The sequence below is a fragment of the Mytilus californianus genome, unplaced genomic scaffold (genome assembly GCF_021869535.1).
Source record: "Mytilus californianus isolate M0D057914Y unplaced genomic scaffold, xbMytCali1.0.p SCAF_1, whole genome shotgun sequence".
Classification (NCBI taxonomy): Eukaryota; Metazoa; Mollusca; class Bivalvia; order Mytilida; family Mytilidae; genus Mytilus; species Mytilus californianus.
Genome location: NW_026262581.1, coordinates 140,890,361 through 140,916,017, shown reverse-complemented (window position 1 = coordinate 140,916,017; position 25,657 = coordinate 140,890,361). Strand labels below are relative to the sequence as shown.

General features: G+C 37.3%; 1 protein-coding gene across 1 annotated transcript; it reads left to right on the top strand.

The window, feature by feature from the left end:
- Nucleotides 1-16,337: 16,337 nt before the first annotated feature.
- Nucleotides 16,338-25,657, top strand: LOC127714516 (prostaglandin E2 receptor EP4 subtype-like). Its single transcript, XM_052220596.1, has 2 exons — nucleotides 16,338-17,267; nucleotides 25,100-25,657. The coding sequence occupies exons 1-2, from the start codon at nucleotides 16,449-16,451 to the stop codon at nucleotides 25,562-25,564; spliced, it is 1,284 nt and encodes a 427-aa protein (XP_052076556.1). The 5' UTR covers nucleotides 16,338-16,448; the 3' UTR covers nucleotides 25,565-25,657.

Sequence of the window (25,657 nt, the reverse complement as noted above, 5' to 3'; positions counted from 1 at the left end):
CAGCTTGTTACACCATATACTCATCAGACAGACACACAAACCAGCTTGTTACACCGTATACTCATCAGACAGACAAACAAACTAGCTTGTTACACCGTATACTCATCAGACAGACAAACAAACCAGCTTGTTACACCGTATACTCATCAGACAGACACACAAACCAGCTTGTAACACCATATACTCGTCAGACAATCACACCCGCTTGTTATACCGTATTCTTATTAAACAGAATCACAAACCCGCTTGTTTCTCCGTATACTAATCAGACAGACACACAAACCAGCTTGTTACACTGTATATTCATCAGACAGACAAACAAACTAGCTTGTTACACCGTATACTCATCAGACAGACAAACAAACCCGCTTATTACATCATCTACTCGTCAGACAGACACACAAACCAGCTTGTTACACCATATACTCACCAAACAGACAAACAAACTAGCTTGTTACACCGTATACTCATCAGACAGACAAACAAACTAGCTTGTTACACCGTATACTCATCAGAACAGACACACAAACCAGCTTGTTACACCGTATACTCATCAGACAGACAAACAAACCAGCTTGTTACACCATATACTCATCAGACAGACACACAAACCAGCTTGTTACACCGTATACTCATCAGACAGACAAACAAACTAGCTTGTTACACCATATACTCATCAGACCAACACAAACCAGCTTTTTACACCGTATACACATCAGACAGACACACAAACTAGCTTGTTACACCGTGTTCTCATCAGAGGACACACAAACCAGCTTGTTACACCATATACTCATCAAACAGACAAACAAACTAGCTTGTTACACCATATACTCATCAGACAAACACAAACCAGCTTTTTACACCGTATACACATCAGACAGACACACAAACTAGCTTGTTACACCGTGTTCTCATCAGAGGACACACAAACCAGCTTGTTACACCGTATTTCCTCAGACAGACACACAAACCAGCTTGTTACACCGTATACTAATCAGACAGTCAAACAAACTAGCTTGTTACACTGTATACTCAACAAACAGACACACAAACTAGCTTGTTACACTATATACTCATCAGACAGACAAACAAACCAGCTTGCTACACCGTATACTCACCAGACACACATATACCAGCTTGTTACACCATATACTCGTCAGAAAAACACACCCGCTTGTTACACCGTATTCTCATCAAAAAGACTCACAAACCCGCTTGTTACACCGTATACTAATCAGACAGACAAACAAACCCGCTTGTTACGCCATAAACTAATCATACAGACAAATAAACTAGCTTGTTACACCGTATACTCATCAGACAGACAAACAAACTAGCTTGTTACACCGCATACTCATCAGACAGACACACAAACCAGCTTGTTACACCGTATACTCATCAGACAGACACACAAACCAGCTTGTTACACCGTATACTCATCACACAGACAAACAAACTAGCTTGTTACAACGTATACTCATCAGACAGACAAACAAACTAGCTTGTTTCAACGTATACTCATCAGACAGACACACAAACCAGCTTGTTACACCATATACTCGTCAGACAAACACATAAAACAGCTTTTTACACCGTATACACATCAGACAGACACACAAACCAGCTTTTTACACTGTAGTCTACTTAAACAGACAAACAAACAGCTTCTTACACCGTATTCTCATCAAAGGACACACAAACCAGCTTGTTACACCGTATACTCATCAGACAGAAAAACAAACCAGCTTGTTACACCGTATACTCATAAGACAGACAAACAAACTAGCTTGTTACACAATATACTCAACAAACAGACAAACAAATTAGCTTGTTACACCATATACTCATCAGACAAACACACAAACCAGCTTTTTACACCGTATACTAATCAGACAGACACACAAACTAGCGTGTTACACCGTATACTAATCAGACAGACAAACAAACCAGCTTGCTACACAGTATACTCATCAAACAGACCAACAAACCAGCTTGTTACACCGTATTCTCATCAGACAGACAAACAAACTAGCTTGTTACACCGTATTCTCATCAGACAGACACACAAACTAGCTTGTTACACCGTATACTCATCAGACAGACACACAAACCAGCTTGTTACACCGTATACTCATCAGACAGACAAACAGACTAGCTTGTTACACCGTATACTCATCAGACAGACAAACAAACCCGCTTATTACACCGTATACTCATCAGACAGACAAACAGACTAGCTTGTTACACCGTATACTCATCAGACAGACAAACAAACCCGCTTATTACATCATCTACTCGTCAGACAGACACACAAACCAGCTTGTTACACCATATACTCATCAAACAGACAAACAAACTAGCTTGTTACACCGTATACTCATCAGACAGACACACAAACCAGCTTGTTACACCGTATACTCATCAGACAGACAAACAGACTAGCTTGTTACACCGTATACTCATCATTCAGGCAAACAAACAAGCTTGTTACACCGTATACTCATCACACAGACAACCAAACCAGCTTGTTACACCATATACTCATCAGACAGACACACAAACCAGCTTGTTACATCATCTACTCGTCAGACAGACACACAAACCAGCTTGTTACACCATATACTCATCAAACAGACAAACAAACTAGCTTGTTACACCGTATACTCATCACACAGACAAACAAACTAGCCTGTTACACCGTATACTCATCAGACAGGAAACAAACCCGCTTGTTACACCGTATACTCATCAAACAGACAAACAAACTAGCTTGTTACACCGTATACTCATCAGACAGACAAACAAACCCGCTTATTACATCATCTACTCGTCAGACAGACACACAAACCAGCTTGTTACACCATATACTCATCAAACAGACAAACAAACCAGCTTGTTACCCGCTTGTTACACCGTATACTCATCAGACAGACAAACAAACCAGCTTGTTACACCGTATACTCATCAGACAGACAGGCAAACTAGCTTGTTACACCGTATACTCATCAGACAGACAAACAAACCAGCTTACTACACCGTATACTCAACAGACAGACCCACAAACCAGTTTGTTACACCATATACTCGTCAGAAAAACACACCCGCTTGTTACACCGTATTATCATCAAACAGACTCACAAACCCGCTTGTGCACCGTATACTAGTCAGACAGACAAACAAACCCGCTTGTTACACCATATACTAATCAGACAGACAAACAAACTAGCTTGTTACACCGTATACTCATCAGACAGACAAACAAACTAGCTTGTTACACCGTATACTCATCAGACAGACACACATACCAGCTTGTTACACCGTATACTCATCACAAAGACAAACAAACTAGCTTGTTACACCGTATACTCATCACACAGACAAACAAACCAGCTTGTTACACCGTATACTCATCAGACAGACACACAAACCAGCTTGTTAGACCATATACTAATCAGACAGACACACAAACCAGCTTGTTACACCATATACTCATCAGACAGACAAACAAACCAGCTTGTTAAACCGTATACTCATCATACAAACAAACAAACCAGCTTGTTACACCGTTTACTCATCAGACAGGAAACACACCAGCTTGTTACACCGTATACTCATCAGACAGGAAACACACCAGCTTGTTACATCGTATACTCATCAGACAGGAAACAAACCAGCTTGTTACATCATATACTCGTCAGACAGACACACAAACTAGCTTGATACACCGTATACTAATCAGACAGACATACATACCAGCTTGTTACACCGTATACTCATCACAAAGACAAACAAACTAGCTTGTTACACCGTATACTCATCACACAGACAAACAAACCAGCTTGTTACACCGTATACTCATCAGACAGACACACAAACCAGCTTGTTACACCGTATACTCATCAGACAGACAAACAAACCAGCTTGTTACACCGTATACTCATCACACAGACAAACAAACTAGCTTACTACACCGTATACTCATCAGACAGACAAACAAACTAGCTTGTTACACCGTATACTCATCAGACAGACACACAAACCAGCTTGTTACACCGTATACTCATCAGACAGACAAACAAACCAGCTTGTTAAACCGTATACTCATCAGACAAACAAACAAACCAGCTTGTTACACCGTTTACTCATCAGACAGGAAACACACCAGCTTGTTACACCGTTTTCTAATCAGACAGGAAACACACCAGCTTGTTACATCGTATACTTATCAGACAGGAAACAAACCAGCTTGTTACATCATATACTCGTCAGACAGACACACGTACTAGCTTGTTACACCGTATACTAAACAGACAGACATACATACCAGCTTGTTACACCGTATACTCATCACAGAGACAAACAAACTAGCTTGTTACACCGTATACTCATCACACAGACAAACAAACCAGCTTGTTAAACCGTATACTCATCAGACAGACACACAAACCAGCTTGTTACACCGTATACTCATCAGACAGACAAACAAACCAGCTTGTTACACCGTATACTCATCACACATCAAACAAACTAGCTTACTACACCGTATACTCAGCAGACAGACAAACAAACTAGCTTGTTACACCGTATACTCATCAGACAGACACACAAACCCGCTTGTTACACCGTATACTCATCAGACAGACAAACAAACCAGCTAGTAACACCGTATACTCATCAGACAGACAAACAAACTAGCTTGTTACACCGTAAACTCATCAGACAGACACACAAACCAGCTTGTTAGACCATATACTAATCAGACAGACACACAAAACAGCTTGTTACACCATATACTCATCAGACAGACAAACAAACCAGCTTGTTTAACCGTATACTCAACAGACAGACAAACAAACCAGCTTGTTACACCGTTTACTCAACAGACAGGAAACACACCAGCTTGTTACACCGTATACTCATCAGATAGGAAACAAACCAGCTTGTTACACCATATACTCATCAGACAGACAAACAAACCAGCTTGTTAAACCATATACTCATCAGACAGACAAACAAACCAGCTTGTTAAACCGTATACTCATCAGACAGACAAACAAACCAGCTTGTTACACCGTATACTCATCAGACAGACACACAAACCAGCTAATTAAACCATATACTCATCAGACAGACAAACAAACCAGCTTGTTACACCGTATACTCATCAGACAGACACACAAACCAGCTAATTAAACCATATACTCATCAGACAGACAAACAAACCAGCATGTTACTGCGTATACTCATCAGACAGACAAACAAACCAGCTTGTTACACCATATACTCATCATATACTCATCAGACAGACAAACAAACCCGCTTTTTACACCGTATACTCATTAGCTAAACGTCAGCTGTAATAAGGTACCTTTTTCTGATACAACTTTTAATTAGGACTTTCCACATTTCCTTGGAAAGACATTCTGATTCTGTTCTTCCGCCGCATCTGTTTTGTTAACTGTCGATAAGATATATGATGTCGAACAGTTTTTGCGATTTTGAAATTCACCCTGTTTAACCGAACACATTTTCATATGGGAATGTTCTCCCCGTATACTGTTTTTCTTGATATCGCTTCTCGTTAGACAATAAAAGATATTGCTTATTTTTTTCCTCCAGAATGGTCATTACTTCCTCAGAATGATCTGTTCAATTTGGATTGAAGCGAAACGGTTATATGTAATAAAAGTTATTTTCCTTTGTGTGTTCAAAATAAACGATATATGTCAGTGTAACTCATAAACCGTTAGTGATAGATACCTAATTGTAGTCATTATGCTTTGACCCAACTGGCATGATTATTTAGACAGTGTCGAAAATCATTGAACGGTGAGGGCGAAAGTCAAATTGTAGGTAATGACTTGGCGCCAAGCAAATACATTTGGGTCGAAGTGCTCTGGTGACTTTATTATTTAGTTTTCTCCCCTTAAATATTCAAAATAAAGTGTTTGGTAGGACATCTTCTTAATCTTTATCTTACATAGAAGAGATTTGGGGGTTTGGATGTAACATCCTTGATATTTGACCTCGAAATTGAGATCATGGTAAAAATCTAGAACGTCAAGTTGACCTTTAACCTTGAGTTGGAGCTCAAAAGTAAATTTTGCGTTCTAGATTTTGACCTTTGCTCGAACTTTATACTGGTACATGATAAAGCTAAAGGGTCTTCTATCTTATGTTGGATCATATATGACCTTGAGAAGGTCAACCGGAAGTGACAGTAGGTAAACTGGGAGTGGCAATTTTTGCACTTATCTTATGTAAAAGTACCTAGAAACCATTTAATTAAGAATCAGTGGAAAGTAACAAAACATATGAACCGGAAGTTTTGTAGACTGGAGGTAGCACATTTTCTTCCTTATTTCAAGCAAAAGTATATAGAAACCATATATTTTCTTATCAAATCAGTGTAATGTGAGCTATCACAATTATGACACCGTAAATGGCATTTGAACGAACGGAAGTAATCATTTATCTCCCTTATTTCAAAGGGAAATATATACAAACCCTATATTTGCTAAATCAGTTAAAAGTAAGCTGTGAGTTGGCAAGGAATTGACTTTTTGAAACAAGAAGTAGCTGTTCTTTTTCAAAGAATAGAGCTAGAAACTCAACATTTTTGAAATCTGTGCAAGATAAGTTATCTTCTGACACCGTTTTTTTTTTTGTTTTTTTTTTTGTAATTAAAAAAAAAGTTTCTCGATATTTGTCAAACAGTTCATTGAAATCCTTATTATTAACATGTCATGTGAACAGTGTGGTTTTTGATTCAAAACGAAACGCTTACTGTCGATCAACTTTTTGTGTTATATCCTGAGATCTATGAGACGATATGCCTTCAAAACCATGAAATTGTAAATTAATCAATTTAATATTTCACAGTGAGCCGCATACATTACATTGGTATCGCTTTCCGTGGCCTAAAGTCGAAATCTTTCAAAACAGTTAACTGTTTCTAGGTTATATGATTGTCTGTTAATGTGCTTATATGCTTTTAAGACATCATTGAATCCGCGATTGTATATGAAAGTAAAACGTATAGACCCTGCGATATCAAATCAAATAGAGACTTATCTGCCCTGCGATAGTAGTAAAAGTATAACGCATCGACTCCATGATAGCAAATCAAAATATAACGTATCGACTCGCCGATAGAAAATCAAAGTGGGTCTATCAATCCCGCGATAGTGAATCAAAAATAGACCCAGCGATGGTGAAAATCCAAAACTATCGACTCGCCGATAGCAAATCAGAGTAATACGAATGTATCCCGTGATATTAAATCGATATCAGACTTATAGACCCTTCGGTTATCAATCAAAGTTAGACGTTTCGATTCTGCGATAGTAAATCTAAGTGAGACGTATAGATCCTTCGATCGTTGATCAGAGTGAGACGTATGGACTATTAGATATTAATCAAAGTCAGACATATGGACCCTTCGACAGTAAATCAAAGTCAGACGTACAGTCCCATCGATAATTAATCAAAGTCAGACATATAGACCCTTCGACAGTAAATCAAAGTCCGACGTATGGACCCCTCGATATTAAATCAAAGTCAGACGTATAGACCCTTCGACAGTAAATCAAAATCAGATGTATAGACCATTCGATGTTTAATCAAAGTCAGACGTACAGACCATTCGATAATAAATCAAAGTCAGACATATAGACCCTTCGACAGTAAATCAAAGTCAGACGTACAGACCCTTCGATAGTTAATCAAAGTCAGACGTACGGACCCTTCGATAGTTAATCAAAGTCAGACGTATGGACCTTTCGATAGTTAATCAAAGTCAGACGTATAAACCCTTCGATAGTTAATCAAAGTCAGACGTATAAACCCTTCGATAGTTAATCAAAGTCAAACGTACAGACCCTTCGACAGTAAATCAAAGTCAGACGTACAGACCATTCGATAGTTAGTCAAAGTCAGACGTATGGACCCTTCGATGGTTAATCAAAGTCAGACGTATAGACCCTTCGACAGTAAATCAAAGTCAGACGTACAGAACCTTCGACAGTAAATCAAATTCAGACGTACGGACCCTTCGATAGTTAATCAAAGTCAGAAGTATAGGCCATTCGATAGTTAATCAAAATCAGACGTACAGACCTTTCGATAGAAAATCAACGTCTGACGTATAGACCTTTCGATAGTTAATCAAAGTCAGACGTACAGACCTTTCGGTAAATCAAAGTCAGACGTACAGACCTTTCGATAGTTAATCAAAGTCAGACGTATGGACCCTTCGATAGTTAATCAAAGTCAGACGTATAGACCCTTCAATCAATAACCAAAGTCAGACGTATGGACCCTTCGATAGTTAATCAAAGTCAGACATATAGACCCTTCGACAGTAAATCAACGCCAGACGTATAGATCCTTCGATAGTTAATCAACAACAGACGTATAGATCCGTCAATAGTTAAACAACGTCAGACGTATAAACCCTTCGACATTAAATCAACGTCAGACGTATAGACCCTTCGATAGTTAATCAAAGTCAGACCTATAGACCATTCGACAGTAAATCAAAGTCAGACGTACAGACCCTTCGACAGTAAATCAAAGTCAGACATACAGACCCTTCGATAGTTAGTCAAAGTCCGACGTATAGACCCTTCGATAGTTAATCAAAGTCAGACGTAATGACCCTTCGATCGTTAATCAAAGTCAGACGTAAAGACCCTTCGATCGTTAATCAAAGTCAGACTACAGACCCTTCGATCGTTAATCAAAGTCAGACGTATAGATCATTCGATCGTTAATCAACGTCAGACGTATAGACCCTTCGATAGTTAATCAAAGTCAGACGTACGGACCCTTCGATAGTTAATCAAAGTCAGACGTACGGACCCTTCGATAGTTAATCAAAGTCAGACGTATGGACCTTTCGATAGTTAATCAAAGTCAGACATATAAACCCTTCGATAGTTAATCAAAGTCAGAAGTAGAAACTTTTCGATAGTTAATCAAAGTCAGACGTACAGACCCTTCGACAGTAAATCAAAGTCAGACGTACAGACCATTCGATAGTTAGTCAAAGTCAGACGTATGGACCCTTCGATGGTTAATCAAAGTCAGACGTATAGACCCTTCGACAGTTAATCAAAGTCAGACGTACAGACCCTTCGACAGTAAATCAAATTCAGACGTACAGACCCTTCAATAGTTAGTCAAAGTCAGACGTATGGACCCTTCTATAGTTAATCAAAGTCAGACGTATAGACCCTTCGATAGTTAAACAAAGTCAGACGTAATGATCATTCGATCGTTAATCAAATTCAGACGTACAGACCCTTCGATCGTTAATCAAAGTCAGACGTATAGATCCTTCGATCGTTAATCAACGTCAGACGTATAGACCCTTTGATAGTTAATCAAAGTCAGACGTACAGACCCTTCGATAGTTAATCAAAGTAAGATGTAAGGACCCTTCGATAGTTAATCAAAGTCAGACGTACAAACCCTTCGATAGTTAATCAGTCAAACGTATGGCACCTTCGATAGTTAATCAAAGTCAGACGTATAAACCCTTCGATAGTTAATCAAAGTCAGACGTATAAACCCTTCAATAGTTAATCAACGTCAGACGTACAGACGATTCGATAGTTAATCAAAGTCAGACGTCCAGACCCTTCGATAGTTAATCAACGTCAGACGTATAAACACTTCGATAGTTAATCAAAGTCAGACGTACAGACGATTCGATAGTTAATCAAAGTCAGACGTACAGACCCTTTGATAGTTAACCAACGTCAGACGTATAGACCCTTCGATAGTTAATCAAAGTCAGACGTATAAACCCTTCGATAGTTAATCAAAGTCAGACGTACAGACGATTCGATAGTTAATCAAAGTCAGACGTACAGACCCTTCGATAGTTAATCAACGTCAGACGTATAAACCCTTCGATAGGTAATCAAAGTCAGACGTATAGACCCTCCAATAGTAAATCAAAGTCAGAGGTATAGACCTTTCGATAGTTAATCAACGTCAGACGTACAGACCCTTCTATAGTTAATCAAAGTCAGACGTACAGACCCTTCGACAGTAAATCAAAGTCAGACGTACAGACCATTCGATAGTAAGTCAAAGTTAGACGTATGGACCCTTCGATGGTCAATCAAAGTCAGACGTATAGACCCTTTGATGGTCAATCAAAGTCAGACGTATAGACCCTTTGACAGTAAATCAAAGTCAGACGTACAGACCCTTCGACAGTAAATCAAATTCAGACGTACAGACCCTTCGATAGTTTGTCAAAGTCAGACGTATGGACCCTTCGATAGTTAATCAAAGTCAGACGTATAGACCCTTCGATAGTTAATCAAAGTCAGACGTACAGACCCTCCGATCGTTAATCAAAGTCAGACGTATAGATCCTTCGATCGTTAATCAACGTCAGACGTATAGACCATTTGATAGTTAATCAAAGTCAGACGTACAGACCCTTTGATATTTAATTAAAGTCAGACGTACGGACCCTTCGATAGTTATTCAAAGTCAGACGTAAAGACCCTTCTATAGTTAATCAAAGTCAAACGTATGGAACCTTCGATAGTTAATGAAAGTCAGACGTATAAACCCTTCGATAGTTAATCAAAGTCAGACGTATAAACCCTTCGATAGTTAATCAAAGTCAGACGTATAAACCCTTCGATAGTTAATCAACGTCAGACGTACAGACGATTCGATAGTTAATCAAAGTCAGACGTACAGACCCTTCGATAGTTAATCAACGTCAGACGTATAGGCCCTTCGATAGTTAATCAAAGTCAGACGTATAAACCCTTCGATAGTTAATCAAAGTCAGTCGTACAGACGATTCGATAGTTAATCATAGTCAGACGTACAGACCCTTTGATAGTTAATCAACGTCAGACGTATGGACCCTTCGATAGTTAATCAAAGTCAGACGTATAAACCCTTCGATAGTTAATCAAAGTCAGACGTACAGACGATTCGATAGTTAATCAAAGTCAGACGTACAGACCCTTCGATAGTTAATCAACGTCAGACGTATAAACCCTTCGATAGTTAATCAAAGTCAGACGTATAGACCCTCCAATAGTAAATCAAAGTCAGAGGTATAGACCTTTCGATAGTTAATCAACGTCAGACGTACAGACCCTTTGATAGTTAATCAAAGTCAGACGTACAGACCCTTCTATAGTTAATCAAAGTCAGACGTACAGAGCCTTCGATAGTTAATCAAAGTCAGACGAAATAACCCTTCGATAGTTAATCAAAGTCAGACGTACAGACGATTCGATATTAAATAAAATTGAGACGTCAATACCCTTCGATAGTTAATCAACGTCAGACGTATAGACCCTTCGATAGTTAATCACAGTCAGACGTATAAACTTTTCGATAGTTAATCAAAGTCAGACGTACAGACCTTTCGATAGTTAATCAAAGTCAGACGTACAGACCCTTCGATAGTTAATCAAAGTCAGACGTACAGACCTTTCGATAGTTAATCAATGTCAGACGTACAGACCCTTCGATAGTTAATCAACGTCAGACGTACAGACCTTTCGATAGTTAATCAACGTCAGACGTACAAACCCTTCGATAGTTAATCAAAGTCAGATGTGCAGACGATTCGATATTAAATAAAATCAGAAATTATTTCGACAGGAATTAAAAGAGATGTGCGGTGCACGCAACCCCCAAAAAATCAACACAAATTTTCCAAAACAGACGTCTTGGTATGTCTTGTTTAAACTTACCATGTTCTTCGATCTATATATGAATATAAGATAATATTGGGTATACCTAAAGGAGACAGAAACAAAACGATACAAAGAATTCAGGATATTGTTTGTTTTTGATTGCTTATCCTCTAGTATCATATGGCTAAAAATAGACGCGTCAATCAAAATACGTAACATCATACAAAATACGCTGTATTATACAAAATACGCCGCATCATACAAAATACTCCAAATCATACAAAATACTCCAAATCATACAAAATACACTGCAGCATACAAAACAAGCCATATCATACAAAACCTGCCGCATCATACAAAATACGCCGCATCATACAAAATACTCCATATCATACAAAATACACTGCAGCATACAAAACAAGCCACATCATACAAAACCTGCCGCATCATACAAAATACGCTGAATCATACAAAATACACTGCAGCATACAAAACCTGCCGCATCATACAAAATTCGCTAAATCATACGCTGAATCATACAAAATACGCTGCAGCATACAAATGCACCACATCGTACAAATACAATATGCCGCATCATACACAATACGCCGTATTATATAAAATACTCCGCACTACACAAAATACGGCGCATCATACAAAATACTCCGTATCATACAAAATACGCCGCATTATACAAAAAACGCCAAATCTTACAAAATACGCCGCATCATATAAAATACGCCTTAGCATACAAGATACAGTGCATCATATAAAATACGCTGCATCATACAAAATACGCCACATCATACAAAATAGCCGAATCATACAAAATCCGCGACATCATACAAAAAACGTGACATCGTACAATACTGTCGCATTACACAAAAATAAACCCCATAAAAAAAATAGCCGAATCATACATTATACCCCTGCAATATTGAAATACGTCGCATCATACAAGTTATGCTCCATCATATAAAAAAAACCTGCAATATTGAAAATACGCTGCATTATACAAAATATGCAGCAACATACAAAATACGCCACATTAAACAAAATACGCAGCATCATACAAAATACGACGCGTCATACAAAATACGCCGCATTATACAAAATATGCCGCATCATACAAAATACGCTGCATCAATTAAAATACGCTCCGTCATACAAAAGACCCCTGTAATATTCAAAATACGCCGCATCATACAAAATACGCAGCATGATACAGAAACCGCCACATCATAAAAAATACGCCACATCATACAAAATATACCGCATCATACAAAAAACGCCGCATCAGACAAAATACGTCACATTAGACAAAATACGCTGCAGCATACAAAATACGCAGCATCATACAAAATACGCCGCATCATACAAAATACGCAGCATGATACAGATACCGCCTCATCATACAAAATACGCCACATTATACATGAAGGAACCTTAGTGAGCGCGCTCACATACCCCACGTCCCCACATTGTCATTGGAGAAATATAATAAGTGTAAGAAAAAAATATTGTATCAGAAAAAAAAAATGAATCATAATTCCCTGTCAATATGCACATCTACATAGTATGTCCTTATTATCTACACAGTTCCATGAAATTCTGTTGTGTGGTTTGAGAGGAGTTGCGATGACAAAAGGTTGCAGTAGTATATTGGGCAAATAAGTTCAAAGGGGCGTAACTCCTGGAAAAAAATTGAATCGTAATTTCCTGTCGATATGCACATCTACGTAGTATGTCCTTATTATCTGAAAAGGTTTCATGAAATTATGTTGTGTGGTTTGAGAGGAGTTGCGATGACAAAAGATTGCAGTAGTATATTGGGCGAATAAGTTCAAAGGGGCGTAACTCCTGGAAAAAAATTGAATCGTAATTTCCTGTCGATATGCACATCTACGTAGTATGTCCTTATTATCTGAAAAGGTTTCATGAAATTCTGTTTTGTGTGGTTTGAGAGGAGTTGCGATGACAAACTGTTGCAGTAGTACATTAAAGTAAATAAGTTCAAAGGGGCGTAACTCCTAGAAAAAGAATTGAATCGTAAGTTCCTGTCGATATGCACAACTACATAGTATGTCCTTATTATCTAAAAAGGTTTCGTGAAATTATGTTGTGTGGTTTGAGAGGAGTTGCGATGACAAGAAACAGGACTGACGGACTGACGGACTGACGGACGGACAGACGGACGGGTAAAAATCATTATACCCTCCGCAACTCGTTGCGTGGGATATAAAATATACCGCATCATACAAAATACGCCACATCATACAAAATACGCCGCATCAGACAAAATACGCCGCATCATACAATATAGCCGTAACATACAAAATAAACCGCTTTTTAAAAAATACGCTAAATCATTCAAAATATTCCGCATCATACAAAATACGCCACATCACACAAAATATGATACATCATTCAAAATACGCCACATCATCACAAAACGCCGCATTTTACAATAAACGCCGCATCATACAAAAAACGCCAAATCATACAGAACACACAACATTATTAAAAATACGTCGCCGCTCTGTTTAAAAATATCAACAAATATAATGCCTACCCATGTTAATTAAATTGAGCGTAGAGCATGGCATCATAGAATTGTTTCGATTCTGATAGGAATATTCACTTTTTGCATTTCGAAGAGTACCTATAAATAATGTTCGAGAGGCAGCCATTTTGATTTTATGAAGAAAACCAACGTTTTGCGGTTATAAAGAGAACAGATACTATTATAAGGAGACTTATTTTGTAAAAAGATTTTATTTCATTTCATAGCAAGCAACACTAACAAAAATGGCCATTTTGATTTCCGGCGTTGTTAAAATATAACTGAGGTTGCAATTTAAATTGTGACGACACGCATGTGCACCTCATTTACTATAGGAATTAGAACATGATTTTGTTAACACAGCAAAAGAAGAGCGTTATATTAGAATGAACAATAGATCATAATAGACTGGTGCTTATACAGTGTGTTAAGACTTAGTTCTAAACTCACGGGCATAGAAAAGAATTTTCGTTCCAGTCCTTCAACCCAATTCTCTTTTTTTTTCTCCTTTGTTCCGATTATGAAACAGAAAATTAATACTAATAGAATAAATCGATAGGTATTTTCATCTTAAGCAATTAATTACAAAGATTTAATGAGGGTCTGGATGGGGTTTACAGAATATAGAATAATGTGCCAAATTTACCGAAAAATAAGCAAAATAGAGAAAATTACGGAAAATAGTAAAGAATACTGGGCTAAAATATAAAGAAAAGGGAATGATGGGCAAAAATATAAAGAATAACGAATAATAAGCAAAAATATAAAGAATAGGGGAAAATGTGCCAAGTCTACAATAACATGAGCATAATAAAGAAAAATAGGTCAAAATGATAAAGAATAAAGAATACTGGGCTAAAATATAAAGAATAGAGAATACTGGGCGAAAATATAAAGAATATGGAATAATGGGCAAAAAATATAAAGAATACAGAAATGGAGACCACCATTTAGACCCTCTTTAATGGTTCATTGACCACCATTTAAACCCTTTTTAATGTTACATTGACCACCATTCAGACCCTCTTTAATGTTACACAGACCACCATTTAGACCCTCTTTCATGTTACATTAACCACCATTTAGACCCTCTTTAATGTTACATTGACAACCATTTAGACCCTCTTTAATGTTACATTGAGCACCATTTAAACCCTCTTTAATGTTACATTGACCACCATTTAGACCCTCTTTAATGTTACATAGACCACCATTTAGACCCTCTTTAATGTTACACTGACCACCATTTAGACCCTCTTTAATGTTACATTGACCACCATTTAGACCCTCTTTGATGTTACATTGACCACCATTTAGACCCTCTTTAATGTTACATTGACCACCATGTAGACCCTCTTTAATGTTACATTAATAACTAATTGTCATACAACAGATATGATAAACATTAATCAGTCTGGATGAGAGTGTTAAACAGATGTTCAAGTTTCAGTCCCACACTAATTAAACAAGTTCAAATATCAATTTCTACAGATTGAGCTGAATTTTATTTATAGGTTAGATAATAGGATGCCCATTCCCTGACTTAACCCACTTTTCAGGACCTATCTTATTTTGAAAATAAAAAAAAAAACTGCAATTACACGTCATGTGACCAAAAATGACCTTATAATTATATCTAGTAATCCTGTGAAATGTTGTACCTTTGTATATAATTTACTTACTACTGTATTATGATAATTAGGTGGAGCTATGAAGCAATGTTTTCACACCTCCACTGTGTTACATGGTTAACCCACCTACATAGTTATAATAGAAAAAAAAACTCATTCCAGGCTTATAATTTAGTATGAAAGGACGGTAATTTAATTCAGTTTTAGCACATATTTTTTTAAATTGTATTGTAAAATTGTTGTAGGTTGTTTCCGACAACTATTTTTGTTTTCCGGGAAACAAAATCATCGTAAAGTACATTTGTCTTTTGTTATGAGATTTGTACATTTATTTCATATGACTTTTTGACGCTTTCAAATTCGCAATAGAACTGTTAATTGATCAAATTCACTAAGCTGAACTCAAGTTTGTTTAAACTATCATTATTTTTTTTAAGTAATTGACCAAAAAGATTCATTTTACCTTTTACTGGTCAAGTTTGCACAGTTTACACAATTACTATACATGATATCTCTAATGATATGTAACATAGATCTGCCTACGACAAAGGATACAATTATTTGATGTTTGGTGTCATTGGGAACACTAGTGGCAGTCCACAATCATCAGCAGTTCTACCTTATATTCATACCAACGAAACGGAATTTACTTCAAATAAAAATAATACGGTAATTAATTCGGGAATAATGTTTGGAGCAGGAGTTTTAGGAAACATTTTGGCTCTTATTGTGTTGATAAGATCTGAACCTGAACAGAAAAGAACGATATTTTATCGATTAGTAGCTGGACTCTGTATCACCGATTTTCTGGGCATCACATCTACATCACCTGTTGTAATAGCCGTGTATGTAAACAACCTTCAATGGATAGGCGGGACGGCGATGTGTAACTACTTCGGATATGTGATGATCTTTGCCAGTTTTGCAACAATGCTGATAGTGTGTAGCATGTCTATAGAGAGGGTGTTTTGTATTAAATATCCTCTTATATATAATACTCGTTCGTCAACAAAACATGCTACAATAATCTTGATATTCTGCTGGACTATGGCAGCATGCTTTGCCGCACTCCCATTCCTAGGCTTGGGACAATTTGTTCTACAGTATCCTAGAACGTGGTGTTTTGTCGATTATTACACCAATGACCGAGTAGATAAAGTATTTAACTATTTATTCGTGATATTATCCATTGTCGTCATTAGTGTTACTGTTTGCTGTAACTTAACTGTTATGTTGACCTTGACAAAACGTCAATGTCAACACGTGTCACAATACGGAAGATCCAAATATGGTAGTTATTCTAAACGCTTCAATGAATGTCAGATGTTAGTACAACTAGTTGGAGTCACCATAGTATTTAGTGCATGTTATATGCCTCTTATGGTAGGTACTGTTTCAACTTATATAGGAGCCACTGTAGTATTAAGTTTATTTTACGTGTACATGTATCTTATGCTAGGTACTGCATCAACTAATAGGACTCACCATAGTATTAAGTTTATGTTATGTGTACATGTATCTTATGGTAGGTACATTTTCAACTAATAGGAGTCACCATAGTATTAAGTTTATGTTATGTGTACATGTATCTTATGGTAGGTACATTTTCAACTAATAGGAGTCACCATAGTATTAAGTTTATGTTATGTGTACATGTATCTTATGGTAGGTACTGTTTCAACTAATAGGAGTCACCATAGTACTGTAACGTGTAACCAGGCGTTTATATCTTAAACGAACGTTCCAGTAAATACTTGGATCCAAGTTGTCCACAAACAATACGGCAATACTATTACTATCTATATTATGCACAATGAACTAAAATATACACACTGACTCTTTGCCGATATAAAGTAACAACGGACAATTATATATATACAAATATAATACAATAAACAGCCTGTCCTCAAGATGGGACGGTCTGTCACTAAAAGACAGTATGGCTGGTACAGTCTGTCTGTATCAGACAGTGTGTGCTGGTACAGCCTGTCCTCCGAGTGGGACAGTCTGTCACTTCCGGACAGTGCGGGCTGGTACAACTTGTCCTCCGAGTGGGACAGTCTGTCACTACCAGACAGTGCGGGCTGGTACAGCCTGTCCTCCGAGTGGGACAGTCTGCTATGTCAATCCTATCAACGTGTACGTCCACTTTGTACCTAGTACAAAGTGTCCTCTGAATATCAAGGCTCTTCTAGCACTTAATATATCCGACGTACGCTCTGTTGAAGTATGACAGCTCATCGACCGCCAACCGACAGCCTCAAGTGCCGTTTCTCATTCTCTTATATACTCGTGGTCGATACCACTATTTCCTTGATAGGGATGTTCTCTATATATTACCCTTACGGAGCATAGAGAGTCCCTTACGGTCACCCCTATAACTTTCGACCCGGCCACTTATTTTCCCGCCAAACGTCTAAATCCACACAACGCTTCCTTCAGAGTGAAACATGCATTGATACAACAAGATTCTCCTGATTTGTAACCATAACCATCAAAAAAACATTACATAACCCACGCCTCAATCTACATGCGTCCCGCATGATACATTTAAAATTACAAAATTTAATTCAACAACATTTATACACAATCTGAATTTTACTTATTTACATAATCAGCCATCCAGGCTGGTCTCTTACTCTCGTGACGACCATTGTCCTCCTCTAATCTTATTGAGGCACGCTTCCTTTTCATTGGGCGTTTTTTCCTGTTGCACTTAGTGCAACTAGTGACATATGCTCTCACTTCAGATTGCAAACCAGGCCAATAGAAAGACTGGCGTATTTTATCAAGAGTCTTATGCGTACCTAAGTGACCAGCATACTCTGTGTCATGGCAGTATTCTAATACTTGCTTGCGCTCCGACATTGGAATTACCGCTTGTAATTTCACAATGTTCCGTTCCCGATCGTCGTGGCGTCTAACTACTACATCACCGTGGACCTCTAAACAACCAAACTGACTCCATAATGACCTAAGAAAATATCCCTTACTGGATACCTCATTGTATTGTGGCCTTTGACCCTCTGTCAGCCACCGCTTAACACGTTTAAGGTCCGAGTCATTCGATTGTAACTCTATTAAAGTCAAGTCTTTACCTTTGTCTGGTATCTGACTTGTAACTATGTTGACCTGGCTTTGTTCTCTCTTAGAACAATCACGGTTCGTTTTTAACTGTCTATCTGATGTTAACCGACATGGGTTTCTGTGAACATCAGCCTTTCTATTTTGAGTACCTTGAAAAAGCAGGGGAACCTTAAAGTTATCGAAGTGTAATAAGTTAGCAGATACGTCAATCAAACACTTATTTGTTTTCATAAAGTCTAAACCTAGAATACCATCGACTTGTAGGTCAGTTACAACGGCCTCTGAAGTAAACTTCTCTTTACCAAAATCAAGTGTAAAACTATCCTTCCCCTTGAGGCTTAAATAGTTGTCACAGACGGACTTAATCTGTGACTGAGTTTTACTCATATGCGGTCTATACAAGTCAGGAATTGAATCATACACTCTTGTAGAAACTAGAGTAAGCGTAGCTCCAGTATCAACCACAAACTTGACCGGTACATCTTGAATGCTCAACTCAACAAACATTCCTGCATCTTCTGATGCTGAAACAACAACAGCGCCTTTGTCATTGTTTGAAGATTTAACTTCAGACTTCAGTGTATTAACCGTACCGTCCGTTTTAAAATTGTTCTTATGTGTTCCCTCCGTACTTTGTTTCTGGTTATTATTGGGACAATTTCTTGCAAAATGTCCTATTTGTCCACAACTGAAACAAGGACCACCCCTTTTTCTGTTGCTTTGAGTGTTATTGGTCTTCCACCTTAGTTGGAACTTTCTTTTGGACTTTAATGCTTTAATCTCTTTTGTTAAGGACAGTAAATTATTTTCAATCTTCTGCATCCACGTCGTCATTTGTCCCATAGATACAGTCATATCAGGACTATTAGGTGCTTCTGTCCGTTCGTCACTAGTAGTATGTCGTAAGTGACCCATACTTTTCAGTGTTCTACTCTCAGCCTTGTTATAAGCTTCAAGCTCAACCGCCAACCGTATAGCTTCGTTAAGACCTTTTGGACGAGACTGTTTAATTCTCAGTCTCATTTCTGAGTCTACTAGCGCATCTATAAATTGTTCTTTAGCGAGCGTGTCCCTTAATTCTAACGGGGCAGTCGGGTAGGCAAAATTAGAAAGTCTTCGAACAGACTGACCTAACCCCGGCAAAGTATCGCTTGCTTTTTGTCGACATTCCTTGAATTGAACACGATAGAGTTCAGTCTGACTAGATGGAGCAAAGCGTTCCTCCAGTGCGTTTACTAGGTCTGAAAATATTTGTCTCTTTTCCTTTGGTAAATCACCAAGGACTGCTTGAGCCTGTCCAATCAGTGACACGGCCAAGAACAAACCTTTTTGATGTTCAGACCACATATTAACTAGGGCACACATCTCAAAGTGTGATAAGTAATCCATCCAAGGAGTATTGCCATCATATTTTGATGGTTTGATTTTAACATCGTTTGAACCAGAGCAAACAGTATGAGCAGTACTTTGATTTTTGGTTAAATACTGTTTATCTTGCCCTATGGATTTCCTATTACTCATGTGAGGATTTGATATGATATCCCCATCTGGCAAAGGCAGTGTATCACCCACGGCCAATCCACTATGTGCTGATAGAGACGGCCCTGTCGTCACTACTCCTGAATCATGATCTTTATTTGCAATAACCTTTGTACGTACACCCTGATCTTTAGGTGTAGAAGATATAAAGCCAAGTCCATGTTGCATTGTGCTTTCACTAAGAGACTGTATTTGTCTACTTATTTCAGCAATCTGATCGTCAATATTTAACATATTCATTGCAGTATAGTGCAAGTCAAATAAAACAATTATAGTGTTATAATCTTTTATTAAATAATACACTCGTGTTACAACTCAGCCGTGAACTACAACTATGCCTCACGGTTGATCCGCTTTAATCTTTAAAATAAACACTGATGTCAACTGACAACAAATTTAGTGACAATCAATCAATCAAATAGTATTTGATAGACAACTTGAATCCCAACCGCTAGCCACCAAATATGTAACGTGTAACCAGGCGTTTATATCTTAAACGTCCGTTCCAGTAAATACTTGGATTCAAGCTGTCCATAAACAATACGGCAATACTATTACTATCTATATTATGCACAATGAACTAAAATATACACACTGACTCTTTGCCGATATAAAGTAACAACGGACAATTATATATATACAAATATAATACAATAATCAGCCTGTCCTCAAGATGGGACGGTCTGTCACTAAAAGACAGTATGGCTGGTACAGTCTGTCTGTATCAGACAGTGTGTGCTGGTACAGCCTGTCCTCCGAGTGGGACAGTCTGTCACTTCCGGACAGTGCGGGCTGGTACAACTTGTCCTCCGAGTGGGACAGTCTGTCACTACCAGACAGTGCGGGCTGGTACAGCCTGTCCTCCGAGTGGGACAGTCTGCTATGTCAATCCTATCAACGTGTACGTCCACTTTGTACCTAGTACAAAGTGTCCTCTGAATATCAAGGCTCTTCTAGCACTTAATATATCCGACGTACGCTCTGTTGAAGTATGACAGCTCATCGACAGCCAACCGACAGCCTCAAGTGCCGTTTCTCATTCTCTTATATACTCGTGGTCGATACCACTATTTCCTTGATAGGGATGTTCTCTATATATTACCCTTACGGAGCATAGAGAGTCCCTTACGGTCACCCCTATAACTTTCGACCCGGCCACTTATTTTCCCGCCAAACGTCTAAATCCACACAACGCTTCCTTCAGAGTGAAACATGCATTGATACAACAAGATTCTCCTGATTTGTAACCATAACCATCAAAAAAACATTACAGTACTAAGTTTATGTAACGTGTACATGTATCTTATGGTAGGTACTGTTTCAACTTATAGGAGCCACTGTAGTATTAAGTTTATGTTACGTGTACATGTATCTTATGGTAGGTACTGTTTCAACTTATAGGAGCCACTGTAGTATTAAGTTTATGTTCCGTGTACATATATCTTATGGTAGGTACTGTTTCGACTTATAGGAGTCGCCATAGTATTAAGTTTATGTTACGTGTACATGTATCTTATGGTAGGTACTGTTTCAACTAATAGGAGTCACTGTAGTATTACGTTTATGTTACGTGTACATATATCTTATGGTAGGTACTGTTTCAACTAATAGGAGTCACCATAGTACTAAGTTTATGTAACGTGTACATGTATCTTATGGTAGGTACTGTTTCAACTTATAGGAGCCACTGTAGTATTAAGTTAATGTTACGTGTACATGTATCTTATGGTAGATACTGTTTCAACTAATAGGATCCACTGTAGTATTAAGTTTATGTTACGTGTATATGTATCTTATGGTAGGTACTGTTTCAACTAATAGGATCCACTGTAGTATTAAGTTTATGTTACGTGTATATGTATCTTATGGTAGGTACTGTTTCAACATATAGGAGCCACTGTAGTATTAAGTTAATGTTACGTGTACATGTATCTTATGGTAGGTACTGTTTCAACTAATAGGATCCACTGTAGTATTTAGTTTATGTTACGTGTACATATATCTTATGGTAGGTACTGTTTCAACATATAGGAGCCACTGTAGTATTAAGTTAATGTTACGTGTACATGTATCTTATGGTAGGTACTGTTTCAACTAATAGGATCCACTGTAGTATTTAGTTTATGTTACGTGTACATATATCTTATGGTAGGTACTGTTTCAACATATAGGAGCCACTGTAGTATTAAGTTAATGTTACGTGTACATGTATCTTATGGTAGGTACTGTTTCAACTAATAGGATCCACTGTAGTATTTAGTTTATGTTACGTGTACATGTATCTTATGGTAGGTACTGTTTCAACTAATAGGATCCACTGAAGTATTAAGTTTATGTTACGTGTATATGTATCTTATGGTAGGTACTGTTTCAACTAATAGGAGCCACTGTAGTATTAAGTTTATGTTACGTGCATATGTATCTTATGGTAGGTACTGTTTCAACTAATAGGACTCACTGTAGTATTAAGTTTATGTTACGTGTACATATATCTTATGGTAGGTACTGTTTCAACTAATAGGATCCACTGTAGTATTTAGTTTATGTTACGTGTACATGTATCTTACGGTAGGTACTGTTTCAACTAATAGGATCCACTGTAGTATTAAGTTTATGTTACGTGTATATGTATCTTATGGTAGGTACTGTTTCAACTAATAGGAGTCACCATAGTACTAAGTTTATGTAACGTGTACATGTATCTTATGGTAGGTACTGTTTCAACTAATAGGATCCACTGTAGTATTAAGTTTATGTTACGTGTATATGTATCTTATGGTAGGTACTGTTTCAACATATAGGAGCCACTGTAGTATTAAGTTAATGTTACGTGTACATGTATCTTATGGTAGGTACTGTTTCAACTAATAGGATCCACTGTAGTATTTAGTTTATGTTACGTGTACATATATCTTATGGTAGGTACTGTTTCAACTAATAGGAGTCACCATAGTACTAAGTTTATGTAACGTGTACATGTATCTTATGGTAGGTACTGTTTCAACTAATAGGAGTCACTGTAGTATTATGTTTATGTTACGTGTATATGTATCTTATGGTAGGTACTGTTTCAACTAATAGGATCCACTGTAGTATTAAGTTTATGTTACGTGTATATGTATCTTATGGTAGGTACTGTTTCAACATATAGGAGCCACTGTAGTATTAAGTTAATGTTACGTGTACATGTATCTTATGGTAGGTACTGTTTCAACTAATAGGATCCACTGAAGTATTAAGTTTATGTTACGTGTACATGTATCTTATGGTAGGTACTGTTTCAACTAATAGGACTCACTGTAGTATTAAGTTTATGTTACGTGTACATATATCTTATGGTAGGTACTGTTTCAACTAATAGGATCCACTGTAGTATTTAGTTTATGTTACGTGTACATGTATCTTACGGTAGGTACTGTTTCAACTAATAGGATCCACTGTAGTATTAAGTTTATGTTACGTGTATATGTATCTTATGGTAGGTACTGTTTCAACTAATAGGAGCCACTGTAGTATTAAGTTTATGTTACGTGTATATGTATCTTATGGTAGGTACTGTTTCAACTAATAGGACTCACTGTAGTATTAAGTTTATGTTACGTGTACATATATCTTATGGTAGGTACTGTTTCAACTAATAGGATCCACTGTAGTATTTAGTTTATGTTACGTGTACATGTATCTTACGGTAGGTACTGTTTCAACTAATAGGATCCACTGTAGTATTAAGTTTATGTTACGTGTATATGTATCTTATGGTAGGTACTGTTTCAACTATTAGGAGCCACTGTAGTATTAAGTTTATGTTACGTGTATATGTATCTTATGGTAGGTACTGTTTCAACTTATAGGAGCCACTGTAGTATTAAGTTTATGTGACGTGTATATGTATCTTATGGTAGGTACTGTTTCAACTTATAGGAGCCACCATAGTATTAAGTTTATGTTACGTGTACATGTATCTTATGGTAGGGACTGTTTCAACTGAAAGGAGTCACTGTAGTATTAAGTTTATGTTACGTGTACATGTATCTTATGGTAGGTACTGTTTCAACTAATAGGATCCACTGTAGTATTAAGTTTATGTAACGTGTACACCTATCTTATGGTGGGTACTGTTTCAACTAATAGGAGCCACTGTAGTATTACATGTAAGTTTATGTTACGTGTACATGTATCTTATGGTAGATACTGTTTCAACTAATAGGAGTCACTGTGGTATTAAGTTTATGTTACGTGTATATGTATCTTATGGTAGGTACTATTTCAACTAATAGGAGTCACTGTAGTATTAAGTTTATTTTACGTGTACATGTATCTTATGGTAGGTACTGTTCCAACTTATAGGAGCCACTATAGTATTAAGTTTATGATACGTATATGTAGATAATGTCATGAATAAGAAGTTCCTCCATAATATTAGTTCCAAATGGAAGACATATTTTGGAATATTGCAGAATTTGTTCCTACCCGAATAAAGGTTAAAGAATATTTGTTCAAACCGGATTCGTTGTCAGGACCTGATCTAGTTTACTTACACGTACACATTTTCCAATTGTATTTTACTAATATGTACTTTATGTTTTCAGGCAAGAATCATAATAAACCAAACAGGATTATTACCACGAAATGTTCATTTGGATTTATTCGTGATAAGAATTGCGTCACTTAATCAAATTCTAGATCCATGGGTCTATATTTTATTGCGGAGGGAACTATTATGGAAATTGATATCAGGCTTTAAAACTTTATGTCGTATTGAACAAAACCAACTAGAAGATATAAATCCGAAGAAATGCAGCTATGACATAGAGAATGATACGTGCTGTATATTCTGTTATCATTGTTTGTGTGACCCTCCTCGAGTGAAACGTCCAAGACCAGACTCTATGTACTCCATGTACTCATATTACCTTGAGGATCGACACTCTTTAACTCCAACTCTTATAAGGAGTCGATCACTAATTCAGAATGATAGAGGTAGTTATATATCTATGAAACCAGTTAACATATCTGCACAGAACAAATACATATCTGCACAGACCAGTTTATAACAAAACTTGAGCTTCGTTGACAATGTGGTCGACAGGTCATAATTCTGCATTCAGAAATATTTTGTCTCAATCGTTTGTACAAATATTTTATGA